Source organism: Aethalodelphis obliquidens, unplaced genomic scaffold (assembly GCF_003676395.1).
Source record: "Aethalodelphis obliquidens isolate GAN/ISIS:26980383/991018 unplaced genomic scaffold, ASM367639v1 scaffold1, whole genome shotgun sequence".
NCBI lineage: Eukaryota > Metazoa > Chordata > Mammalia > Artiodactyla > Delphinidae > Aethalodelphis > Aethalodelphis obliquidens.
The window spans coordinates 47,895,728-47,909,463 of record NW_020837945.1 but is presented as its reverse complement, the minus strand read 5'-3'; the positions used below and the strand labels follow the sequence as shown (position 1 = coordinate 47,909,463).

The following is a 13,736-nucleotide window of genomic DNA, read 5'->3' as shown; positions in this document are numbered from 1 at the left end:
CATTAATCATTAGAGAAATGCAAATCAAAACTACAATGAGATATCATCTCACACCAGTCAGAATGGCCATCATCAACAAATCTAGAAACAATAAATGCTGGAGAGGGTGTGGAGAAAAGGGAACACTCTTGAACTGTTGGGGGGAATGTAAATTGATACAGCCACTATGGAGAACAGTATGGAGGTTCCTTAAAAAACTACAAATAGAACTACTATATGACCCAGCAATCCCACTACTGGGCATATACCCTGAGAAAACCAAAATTCAAAAAGAGTCATGTACCAAAATGTTCATTGCAGCTCTATTTACAATAGCCAGGACATGGAAGCAACCTAAGTGTCCATCATCAGATGAATGGATAAAGAAGATGTGGCACGTATATACAATGGAATATTACTCAGCCATAAAAAGAAACGAAATTGAGTTATTTTTAGTGAGGTGGATGGACCTAGAGGCTGTCACACAGAGTGAAGTAAGTCAGAAAGAGAAAAACAAATACCGTATGCTAACACATATATATGGAATCTAAGGGGGAAAAAAAAGGGTCATGAAGAACCTAGGGGTAAGACGGGAATAAAGACACAGACCTACTAGAGAATGGACTTGAGGATATGGGGAGGGGGAAGGATAAGCTGTGACAAAGTGAGAGAGTGGCATGGACATATATACACTACCAAATGTAAAATAGATAGCTAGTGGGAAGCAGCCGCATGGCACAGGGAGATCAGCTCAGTGCTTTGTGACCACCTAGAGGGGTGGGATAGGGAGGGTGGGGGAGGGAGGGAGACACAAGAGGGAAGAGATATGGGAACATATGTATATATATAACTGATTCACTTTGTTATAAAGCAGACACTAACACACCACTGTAAAGTAATTATACTCCAATAAAGATGTTAAAAATAAATAAAACAAAATAAAAATAGGCAGAGAATTTGAATAGACATTTTTCCAGAGAAGACATACAGATAACTAAAAGGCACATGAAACAATGTTCAATATCACTAATCATTAGGGAAGTTCAAATCAAAACACCAGTGAGATATGACCTCATACCTGTAGAATGGCTATTATCAAAAGGATAAGAAATAACAAGTGTTGGCCAGGATATGAAGAAAAGAGAACCCTCATGCACTGTTGGTGGCAATGTAAATTGGTACAGCCACTGTGGAAAACAGCATGGAGCTTCCTCAAAAAATTAAAAATAGGGCATCCCTGGTGGCGCAGTGGTTGAGAGTCTGCCTGCCAATGCAGGGGACATGGGTTTGTGCCCCAGTCCAGGAAGATCCCACATGCCGCGGAGCGGCTAGGCCCATGAGCCATGGCCACTGAGCCTGCGCGTCCAGAGCCTGTGCTCTGCAATGGGAGAGGCCACAACAGTGAGAGGCCCACATACCGCAAAAAAAAAAAAAAAAAGAAAAAATTAAAAATAGAACTACCAAATAAGCCAGCAATTCCACTTCTGGGTATTTATCTGAAGAAAATGAAAACACTAATTCAAAAAGATAAAGGCACCCCTAGGTTCACTGCAGCATATTTATAATAACCAGGATACCGAAACAACTTAAGGGTCTATCAATGGATGAATGGATAAAGGAGATGTTTTTATATATATATATATATAATATAAATATTTTATATTTATATGTACATAATGGAATACTAGTCAGCCATAAAAAAGAATGAAATGGACATTGAGGCTATTACATTAAGTGAAATAAGGCAGATAGAGAAAGACAAATACCATATGATTTCACTTACCTGTGAGATCTAACAAACAAATGAACAAACAAAACAAAACACATAGATAGAAGGACCAGATTGATGGTTGCCAGAATGGGGGGAGGTGGGCAAAAATGGGTGAAGGGGATAAAGAGGTACAAACCTCCAGTTATAAAATAAATAAGTCTTATAGTTTTCAGAGCACAGGTCTTTTGTCTCCTTAGGTGTGGTTATTCCTAGGTATTTTATTCTTTTTGATGTGATGGTAAATGGGGTTGTTTCTTGAATTTCTCTTTCTGATGTTTTGTTGTTAGTGTATAGAAGTGCAACAGATTTCTGTGTATTAATTTTCTAACCTGCAACTTTACCAAATTCGTTGATGAGCTCTAGTAGTTTTCTGGTAGCATCTTTAGGATTTTCTATGTATAGTAACATGTCATCTGCAAATAGTGACAGTTTAACTTCTTTTCCCATTTGGATTCCTTTTATTTCTTTTTATTCTCTGATTGCTATAGCTAGGACTTCCAAAACTATGTTGAATAAAAGTGACAAGAGTGAACATCCTTGTCTTTTTCCTGATCTTAGAGGAAATGTTTTTAGCTTTTCACCATTGAGTATGATGTTAGCTGTAGGTTTGTCATATATGGCCTTTATTATGTTGAGGTATGTTCCCTCTATGCCCACTTTCTGGACAGTTTTTATCATAAATGGGTGTTGAATTTTGTCAAAAGCTTTTTCTGCAAATATTGAGATGATCATAATACCTCACACCAGTCAGAATGGCTATCATCAAAAAATCCACAAACAGTAAATGCTGGAGAGTGTGTAGAAAGAAGGGAATCCTCCTATACTGTTGGTGGGAATGTAAACTGGTGCAGCCACTATGGAGAACAGTATAGAGGTTCCTTAAAAAACTAAAAATAGAGCTACCATATGATTCTGCAATCCCACTCCTGGGCATACACCCAGAGAAAAACATGGTTTGAAAGAATACATGCACCCCAATGTTCATTGCAGCACTGTTTACAATAGCCAAGACATGGAAGCAACCTAAATGTCCATCAACAAAAGAATGGATAAAGAAGATGTGGACATATATACAATGGAATATTACTCAGCCATTAAAAAGAATGAAATAATGCCATTTGCAGTAACATGGGTGGACTTATAGATTGTCATACTGAGTGAAGTAAGTCAGATAGAGAAAGAGAAATATCATATGACTGCTTCTCTGCAGAATCTAAAAAATGATACAAATGAACTTATATACAAATCAGAAGCAGACTCACAGACTTAGAGAATGAACTTATGGTTACCAGAGGGGAAGGGTAGGAGGGAGAGATATTTAGGGAGCTTGGGATTGACATGTACACACCACTATATTTAAAATGGATAACCAACAAGGACCTACTGTATAGCAGAGGGAACTCTGCTCAATATCCTGTAACAAACTAAATGCAAAAAGAATTTGAAAAAGAATAGACACATGTATATGTATAATTGAATCACTTTGTTGTACACCTGAAACTAATACAACATTGTTAATCAACTGTACTCCAATATAAAATTAAAAGTTTCTTTAAAAAATGAGAAAAATAAATAAAATTAAAAAGTCATGGGGATATTATATACAGCATGGTGACTATAATCAGTAACATTGTATTGCAGATTTGATAGTTGCTAATAAAGTAAATCTTGAAAGTTCTCATCACAGAAAAAAATTTTTGTAACTTTGTATGGTAACAGATGGTATAACTAGACTTATTGTGGCGGTCATTTTGCAATGTATACAAAAGTTGAATCATTATGTTGTACACCTAAAACTAGTATAATGTTGTATGTCAATTGCACTTCAATTTAAAAAGAAATCTATCACAGGAAACTGAAAAAAAAAACCAACAAACAAACACAAGAAGAATCTTCCTTGAGCTCCTATTATGTTGTGGGCAGTTTAAATACATGATCTCATTTAGGTACTATTATTATCTCTGTTTTGTAAATGACAAAACTGATATTTAATGTGGTTAAATAGTTTACCCAAAGTCATACAGCTGACAAGCAGCAGAGCTAGGAACATGGATTCTTAGCAATCTGTTATATCGCTCCTCACCCATCATGAAACATTGTATCAAAGTCCTTGTAAAAACATGTACAGTTCAACTGAATCTTACTGTTAGAAATATTACAGGAAATGTCAAAGTAACCAGATACTCAAATTTAATGGGAGACATACATGTTGGTCAAAAATGACACCAAGCTTGGGAAGTGCTATAACTGATGTAAACATGGGCAAATGGAGGGCTCACTGCAGGTGTGGGGAGGACCATTTGGATAAGAAAACAGCATATGCAAAGACATGGAGGCACAGAAGAGTGTGCTGAAGGGTAATGCATAGGTTAGGAGCACAGCAGAGACACTTTTTAGCTATTCCAACTTTAAACCAGCATTTATTCTTTTTTTTTTTTAAGTTTTCTCATTCGTTCTATTTTTTATTTTCTTTTTTTTTAACATCTTCATTCGAGTATAATTGCTTTACAATGTTGTATTAGTTTCTGCTGTATAACAAAGTGAATCAGCTATACATATACAGATATCCCCATATCCCCTCCCTCTTGCATCTTCCTCCCACACTCCCTACCCCACCCCTCTAGATGGTCACAAAGCACTGAGCTGATCTCCCTGTGCTATGCAGCTGCTTCCCACTAGCTATCTGCTTTACATTTGGTAGTGTGTATATGTCACTGTTACTCCCTCACTTTACCCCAGCTTACCCTTCCCCCTCCCCATGTCCTCAAGTCCATTCTCTATGTCTGCGCCTTTATTCCTGTCCTGCCCCTAAAACCAGCATTTATTCTTTTTATTGGAAATGTTTGTGTTTGCAGATAATTTTCTGCTATATTACCCTGTTTTGTGGAATGCTAAGGAATGAAATACCTCTTTGAACTTAAAGTTTGGTAATATCAAGTCTTGATGATCATATACCAAAAAATAGAACTTCCATGAACAAAAATCACTAACTTACCAGGTGACAAAGGCATAAATTGCTCCAATGATGATAATGGCTATTGCATAATGCCAACAAAAGCATATGGTGAGAAACATAACGTTGTCATGATCCACTGAATCCCATGCAGGACCTCCACTGGGGGGATAAAGGACAAACCCAATCTGTAATTTAAAACAAAGAACACACATTAAAAAATACCAGCCATATTCCCAAAGATAGTACATTTCAAAATGTTTCATTTCAAGATTAATGGTAACAGATAACTCCCATTACCTGAGATGCTACAGATAAGATATCTGCTGCCTGTTTTAGTAATATAGACAGTATCTACTCCATCATATTTTTGGAAAAAATGTTAAGGATATTTACAGATCAATTTTCAAAATATGAATAGTAATCATGTCTGGGGATTGGTGGACTTCCAGATGACGTGTTAGGTTTCTAAGCTGTGTAGTTTAACTCAGTTATTTCAAAATCAGAGTTTAAAAAAAAGGTTTTAAAATAAAGCCCACGGGTAACATTATATTCAATGATAAAGACTGAAAGCTTGTCTCCTAAGATCAGGAACAAGACAAGGGTGTCTTGTTTTACAAATTCCATTCAACGTTGTACTAGAAATTCAAGCCAGAGCAATTAGCTAAGAAAAACAGACAAAGAGCATCCAGATTGCAAAGGAAGAAGTAAAACTATATTCACAAATGACATGATCTTATATATACAGAAAATTCTGAAGAATCCACAAAAAAACTATTAGAGCTAATAAATTAATTTAGCATACTTGCAGGATACAAAATCAACACATAAAACATGCAATGAACAATCAAAAAAATTAAGGTAGGAAAACAATTCCACTTACAATAGCATTGAAAAGAATGAAATACTTAGGAATAAATTTAATCAAGGAGGTTCAAGACTTGTACCTTGCAAACTACAAAACATTGTTGAAAGTGATCAAAGAAGATCTAAATAACTGGAAGTATATCTCATGTTCATGAACTGGAGCAGTTAATATTGTTAAGATGGCAATAAAAAGACAGAACATGAATCTGATCAAACCTCTAGATCTAACAAGATCGGGCATGTTGAAAAGTGTTAAATGTGATGGTTAATTTCACATGTCAACTTGACTGGGTCATAGGATGTACAGACACTTGGTTAAACATGATTTTGGGGTGTGTTTGTGAGGGTATTTCCAGATGAGATTAGCACTTGAATCTGTAAAAATCTAAGTAAAGCAGATCCTCCTCCACAGTGCGTGTGGGCATCATACAATCCATTGAGGGCTGGAGAGCAAAAAGCAGAGGGAGGGAGAATTGGCTCTGCCTCACCACTGAGCTGGAACTTTGGTCTTCTCCTGCCTCAAACTAGAACTTGTACCATCAGCTCTCCACTTTCAGGACTGGACCTACAGCACCAGCTTTCCTGGGTCTGTAGAATGCAGGTGGCAGATCATGGGACTTCTCAGCCTCCACAATTATGGGAACCAATTCCTAAAAAAAAATCTCTCTCTCTCTTTCCTCTCTCTATAGATATATTACAGATATAGATACAATTATATATTATATATAAAATATATATAGTATATATTTGGTTCTGTTTCTCTGGAGAACCCTGACCAATACACTGGATGATAAATTGATAAATATCACTACTTTTGTATATATTTAAGATTTACCATAATAAAAGTTTTTAAAAATTCCTTTTTCATAGGCACGTTAAAAAAAAAAGAGAGAGAGAGAGATGGCAATAACACCCAAAGCAATCTACAGATTCAGTATGATCCCTATCAAAATCCCAGTAGTCTTTTTTGCAGAAATAGAAAGCTGATACTAAAATTTATATGGAATTACAAGGGACCCAGAATAGCCAAAACAACCTTGAAAAAGAAAAGCAAAGTTGTAAGACTTACACTTACTGATTTCAAAACTTACTACAAAACCTACGGCAATCAAAACATTGTGGTACTAACATAATGGTAGACATACAGATCAATTAAATAAAATTGAGAGTCCAGAAATAAGCCCATACACCTGTAGTAAATTGGTTTTTGAAAAGAGTGCCAAGGCCATTCAATGGGGAAACAAAAGTCTCTTCAACAAATGGTACTGGGGAAACTGGATATACACATGCAAAAAAAAAAAAAAAAAAAAAGAATTTGGACTCTTACATTACACCACATTCAAAAATTAATGCAAAATGGATCAAAAACCTAAACATGAGAACTAAAATCCTAACTCTTAGAAGAAAACTAAGGAAAAACCTTCATGACCTGGGACTTAGTGCTGATTTCGTATACATGACACCAAAAACACATCAAAATTAAAAGCTTTGGTGGGGGCTTCCCTGGTGGCACAGTGGTTAAGAATCCGCCTGCCAATGCAGGGGACACGGGTTCGAGCCCTGGTCCAGTAAGATCGCACATGCCACAAAGGAACTAAGCCCGTGTGCCATAACTACTGAGCCTGCGCTGTAGAGCCTGCATGCGACAACTACTGAGCCCATATGGCATAACTACTGAAGCCCCTGTGCCTAGAGCCCGTGCTCCACAACAAGAGAAGCCACCGCAATGAGAAGTCCACACACCACAGCGAAGAGTAGCCCCTGCTCACCGCACTACAGAAAGCCCGTGTGCAGCAACGAAGACCTGACACAGCCAAAAATAAAGAAAGAAAGAAAAACAAAGCTCAGAGGTTTCCGGGAAGATGGCGGAAGAGTAAGGCGTGGAGATCACCTTTCTCCCCACAGATACTCCAGAAATACATCTACACGTGGAACAACTCCTACAGAACAACCACTGAACGCTGGCAGAAGACCTCAGACCTCCCAAAAGACAAGAAATCCCCCACGTACCTGGGTAGGGCAAAAGAAAAAAGAATAAACAGAGACATAAGAATAGGGACGGGACCTGCACCAGAGGGAGGGAGCTGTGAAGGAGTAACGGTTTCCACACACTAGGAAGCCCCTTCGCGGGCGGAGACAGCGGGTGGCGGAGGGGGAAAGCTTCAGAGCCGCGGAGGAGAGCACAGCAACAGGGGTGCGGGGGGCAAAGCGGGGAGATTCCCGCACAGAGGATCAGGGCCAAACGGCACTCACCAGCCCGAGAGGCTTGTCTGCTCACCCGCCAGGGCGGGCGGGGCTGGGAGCTGAGGCCTGGGCTTCGGTTGGAGAGCTGGGAAAGGACTGAGTTTGGCAGTGGGAACACAGACTGAAGGGGGTTAGTGCGCCACGGCTGGTCGGGAGGGAGTCCGGGGAAAAGTCTGGACCTGCCGAAGAGGCAAGAGACTTTTTCTTCCCTCTTTGTTTCCTGGTGCGCGAGGAGAGGGGATTAAGAACCCTGCTTAACGGAGCTCCAGAGACGGGCGCAAGCCGCGGCTAAAAGCACGGACCCCAGAGAAGCTAAGGCTGCTGCTGCTGCCGCCACCAAGAAGCCTGTGTGCGAGCACAGGTCACTATCCACACCCCCCTTCCGGGGAGCCTGTGCAGCCCACCACTACCAGGGCCCCAGGATCCAGGGACAACTTCCCCAGGATAACCCACTGCGTGACTCAGGCTGGTGCAACGTCACGCTGGCCTCTACCGCCGCAGGCTTGCCCCGCATTCCGTGCCCCTCCCTCCCACCTGGCCTGAGTGAGCCACAGTCCCGGAAGCAGCGGCTCCTTTAACCCCGTCCTGTCTGAGCAAAAAACAGACGCCCTCCAGCTACGTACACGCAGAGGTGAGGCCAAATCCAAAGCTGAGGGCCTGGGAGCTGTGAGAACACAGAAGAGAAAGGGAAATCTCTCCCAGCGGCCTCAGAAACAGCGGATTAAATCTCCACAATCAACTTGATATACCCTGCATCTGTGGAATACCTGAATAGACAACGAATCATCCCAAATTGAGGAAGGGACTTTGAGAGCAAGATTTATTATTTTTTCCCCTTTTCCTCTTTTTGTGAGTGTGTATGTGTATGCTTCTGTGTGAGATTTTGTCTGTATAGCTTTGCTTCCACCATTTGTCCTAGGGTTCTATCAGTCCGTTTTTTTTTTTAATCTTTTTTTCTTAATAATTATTTTTTTATTTTAATAACGTTATTATATTTTAACATACTATATTTTATTTTACTTTACCTTCTTTCTTTCTTTTTTTCCTTCCTTCCCTTCCTCCCTCCCTCCCTCCCTCATTTTTCTTTCTTTCTTTCTACTTCTACTAATTCTTTCTTTCTAATTTTTCTCCATTTTATTCTGAGCTGTGTGGATGAAAGGCTCTTGGTGCTGCAGCCAGGAGTCAGTGCTGTGCCTCTGAGGTGGGAGAGCCAACTTCAGGACACTGGTCCACAGGAGACCTACCAGCTGCACATAATATCAAACGGTGAAAATCTCCCAGAGATCTCCATCTCAACACCAGCACCCAGCTTCACTCAACTACCAGCAAGCTACAATGCTGAACACCCTATGCCAAACAACTAGCAAGACAGGAAAACAAGCCCACCCATTAGCAGAGAGGCTGCCTAAAATCATAATAAGTCCACAGACACCCCAAAACACACGACCAGGCGTGAACCTGCCCATCAGAAAGACAAGATCCAGCCTCACCCACCAAAACACAGGCACTAGTTCCCTCCACCAGGAAGCCTACACAACCAACTGAACCACCTTAGCCACTGGGGACAGACAGCAAAAACAATGGGAACTATGAAACTGCAGCCTGCAAAAAGGAGATCCCAGACACAGTAAGTTAAGCAAGAGAGAAGACAGAAAAACACACAGCAGATTAAGGAGCAAGATAAAAACCCACCAGACCTAACAAATGAAGAGGGAATAGGCAGTCTACCTTAAAAAGAATTAAGAATAATGATAGTAAAGATGATCCAAAATCTTGGAAATAGAATAGACAAAATGCAAGAAACATTTAACAAGGACCTAGAAGAACTAAAGATGAAACAAACCATGATGAACAACACAATAAATGAAATTAAAAATACTCTACATGGGATCAATAGCAGAATAACTGAGACATAAGAACGGATAAGTGACGTGGAAGATAAAATAGTGGAAATAACTACTGCAGAGCAGAATAAAGAAAAAAGAATGAAAAGAACTGAGGACAGTCTCAGAGACTTCTGGGGCAACATTAAATGCACCAACATTCGAATTATAGGGGTTTCAGAAGAAGAAGAGAAAAAGAAAGGGACTGAGAAAATATTTGAAGGATTATAGTTGAAAACTTCCCTAATATGGGAAAGGAAATAGTTAATGAAGTCCAGGAAGCACAGAGAGTCCCATACAGGATAAATCCAAGGAGAAATACCCCAAGACACATAATAATCAAACTGTCAAAAAATAAATACAAAGAAAACATATTAAAAGCAGCAAGGGAAAAACAACAAATAACACATAAGGGAATCCCCATAAGGTTAACAGCTGATCTTTCAGCAGAAACTCTGCAAGCCAGAAGGGACTGGCAGGACATATTTAAAGTGATGAAGGAGAAAAACCTGCAACAAATATTACTCTACCCAGCAAGGATCTCATTCAGATTTGATGGAGAAATTAAAACCTTTACAGACAAGCAAAAGCTGAGAGAGTTCAGCACCACCAAACCAACGTTACAACAACTGCTAAAGGAACTTCTCTAGGCAAGCAACACAAGAGAAAGAAAAGACCTACAATAACGAACCCAAAACAATTTAGAAAATGGGAATAGGAACATACATATCGATAATTACCTTAAATGTAAATGGACTAAATGCTCCCACCAAAAGACACAGATTGGCTGAATGGATACAAAAACAAGACCCATATATATGCTGCCTACAAGAGACCCACTTCAGACATAGAGACAAATACAGACTGAAAGTAAGGGGATGGAAAAAGATATTTCATGCAAATGTAAACCAAAAGAAAGCTGGAGTAGCAATTCTCATATCAGACAAAATAGACTTTAAAATAAACACTACTAGAAGAGACAAAGAAGGACACTACATAAAGATCAAGAGATCAATCCAAGAAGAAGATATAAAAATTGTAAATATTTATGCATCACATAGGAACACCTCAGTGCATAAGGCAAATACTAACAGCCATAAAAGGGGAAATGGACAGTAACACATTCATAGTAGGGGACTTTAACACCCCACTTTCACCCATGGACAGATCATCCAAAATGAAAATAAATAAGGAAACACAAGCTTTAAATGATGTATCACACAAGATGGACTTAATTGATATTTATAAGACATTCCATCCAAAAACAATAGAGTACACATTTTTCTCTAGTGCTCATGGAACATTCTCCAGGATAGATCATATCTTGGGTCACAAATCAAACCTTGGTAAATTCAAGAAAATTGAAATTGTATCAAGTATCTTTTCCGACCACAATGCTATCAGACTAGATATCAGTTACAGGAAAAGATCTGTAAAAAATGCAAACACATGGAGGCTAAACAATACACTACTTAATAACGAAGTGATCACTGAAGATATCAAAGAAGAAATAAAAAATACCTAGAAACAAGTGACAATGGAGACCAAAAGACCCAAAACCTATGGGATGCAGCAAAAGCAGTTCTAAGAGGGAAGTTTATAGCAATACAATCCTACGTTAAGAAATAGGAAACACCTCGAATAAACAACCTAACCTTGCACCTAAAGCAATTAGAGAAAGAAGATCAAAAAATCCCCAAAGTTAGCAGAGGGAAAGCAATCATAAAGATGAGATCAGAAATAAATGAAAAAGAAATGAAGGAAACGATAGCAAAGATCAATAAAACTAAAAGCTGGTTCTTTGAGAAGATAAACAAAATTGATAAACCATTAGCCAGACTCATCAAGAAAAAAAGGGAGAAGACTCAAATCAATAGAATTAGAAATGAAAAAGGAGAAGTAACAACTGACACTGCAGAAATACAAAAGATCATGAGAGATTACTACAAGCAACTCTATGCCAATAAAATGGACAATCTGGAAGAAATGGACAAATTCTTAGAAATGCACCACCTGCCAAGACTGAATCAGGAAGAAATAGGAAATATGAACAGACCAATCACAAGCACTGAAATTGAAACTGTGATTAAAAATCTTCCAACAAACAGAAGCCCAGGACAAGATGGCTTCACATGCGAATTCTATCAAACATTTAGAGAAGAGCTAACACCTATCCTTCTCAAACTCTTCCAAAATATAGCAGAGGGAGGAACAGTCCCAAACTCATTCTACGAGGCCACCATCACCCTGATACCAAAACCAGACAAGAATGTCACAAGGAAAGAAAACTACAGGCCAATATCACTGATGAACATAGATGCAAAAATCCTCAACAAAATACTAGCAAACAGAATCCAACAGCACATTAAAAGGATCATACACCATGATCAAGTGGGGTTTATTCCAGGAATGCAAGGATTCCTCAGTATATTCAAATCAATCAATGTGATAAACCATATTAACAAATTGAAGGATAAAAACCATATGATCATCTCAATAGATGCAGAGAAAGCTTTTGACAAAACTCAACACCCATTTATGATAAAAACCCTGAAGAAAGTAGGCACAGAGGGAACTTTCCTCAACATAATAAAGGCCATATATGACAAACGCACAGCCAACATTGTCCTCAATGGTGAAAAACTGAAAGCATTTCCACTAAGGTCAGGAACAAGACAAGGTTGCCCACTCTCACCACTCTTATTTAACATAGTTTTGGAAGTTTTAGCCACAGCAATCAGAGAAGAAAAATAAATGAAAGGAATCCAAATCGGAAAAGAAGAAGTAAAGCTGTCACTGTTTGCAGATGATGTGATACTATACATAGAGAATCCTAAAGATGCTACCAGAAAACTATGAGAACTAATCAATGAATTTGGTAAAGTAGCAGGATACAAAATTAATGCACAGAAATCTCTGGCATTCCTATACACTAATGATGAAAAATCTGAAAGTGAAATCAAGAAAACACTCCCATTTACCACTGCAACAAAAAGAATAAAATATCTAGGAATAAACCTACCTAAGGAGACAAAAGACCTGTATGCAGAAAATTATAAGACACTGATGAAAGAAATTAAAGATGATACAAATAGATGGAGAGATATACCATGTTCTTGGATTGGAAGAATCAACATTGTGAAAATGACTCTGCTACCCAAAGCAATCTACAGATTCAATGCAATCCTTATCAAACTCCCACTGGCATTTTTCACAGAACTAGAACAAAAAATTTCACAATTTGTATGGAAACACAAAAGACCCCGAATAGCCAAAGCAATCCTGAGAACGAAAAACGGAGCTGGAGGAATCAGGCTCCCTGACTTCAGATTACTACAAAGCTACAGTAATCAAGACAATATGGTACTGGCACAAAAACAGAAAGATAGATCAATGGAACAGGATAGAACGCCCAGAGTTAAACCCACACACATATGGTCACCTTATCTTTGATAAAGGAGGCAGGAATGTACAGTGGAGAAAGGACAGCCTCTTCAATAAGTGGTGCTGGGAAAACTGGACAGGTACATGTAAAAGTATGAGATTAGATCACTCCCTAACACCATGCACAAAAGTAAGCTCAAAATGGATTAAAGACCTAAATGTAAGACCAGAAACTATGAAAGTCTTACAGGAAAACATAGGCAGAACACTCTATGACATAAATCACAGCAAGATCCTTTCTGACCCACCTCCTAGAGAAATGTAAACAAAAACAAATATTAAAAAATAGGACCTAATGAAACTTCAAAGCTTTTGCACAGCAAAGGAAACCATAAACAAGACCAAAAGACAGCCCTCAAAATGGGAGAAAATATTTGCAAATGAAGTAACTGAAAAAGGATTAATCTCCAAAATTTATAAGCAGCTCATGCAGCTCAATAACAATAAAACAAACAACCCAATCCCAAAATGGGCAGAATTCCTAAATAGACATTTCTCCAAAGAAGATATACAGACTGCCAACAAACACATGAAAGAATGCTCAACATCATTAATCATTAGAGAAATGCAAATCAAAACTACAATGAGATATCAT

At 38.6% G+C, this 13,736-nt stretch overlaps 1 protein-coding gene across 6 annotated transcripts in view; it reads right to left on the bottom strand.

Moving 5' to 3' along the window:
* The window catches only part of TMEM45A (transmembrane protein 45A), a 111,546-nt gene that overhangs the window by 17,330 nt on the left and 80,480 nt on the right, over nucleotides 1–13,736 (bottom strand). For all 6 annotated transcript variants that reach the window (XM_027103441.1, XM_027103449.1, XM_027103473.1 and 3 more), the window contains exon 5: nucleotides 4,746–4,891. In XM_027103441.1, coding sequence (XP_026959242.1) covers nucleotides 4,746–4,891 — 146 coding nt within the window. The remainder of the gene's footprint in view (nucleotides 1–4,745; nucleotides 4,892–13,736) is intronic.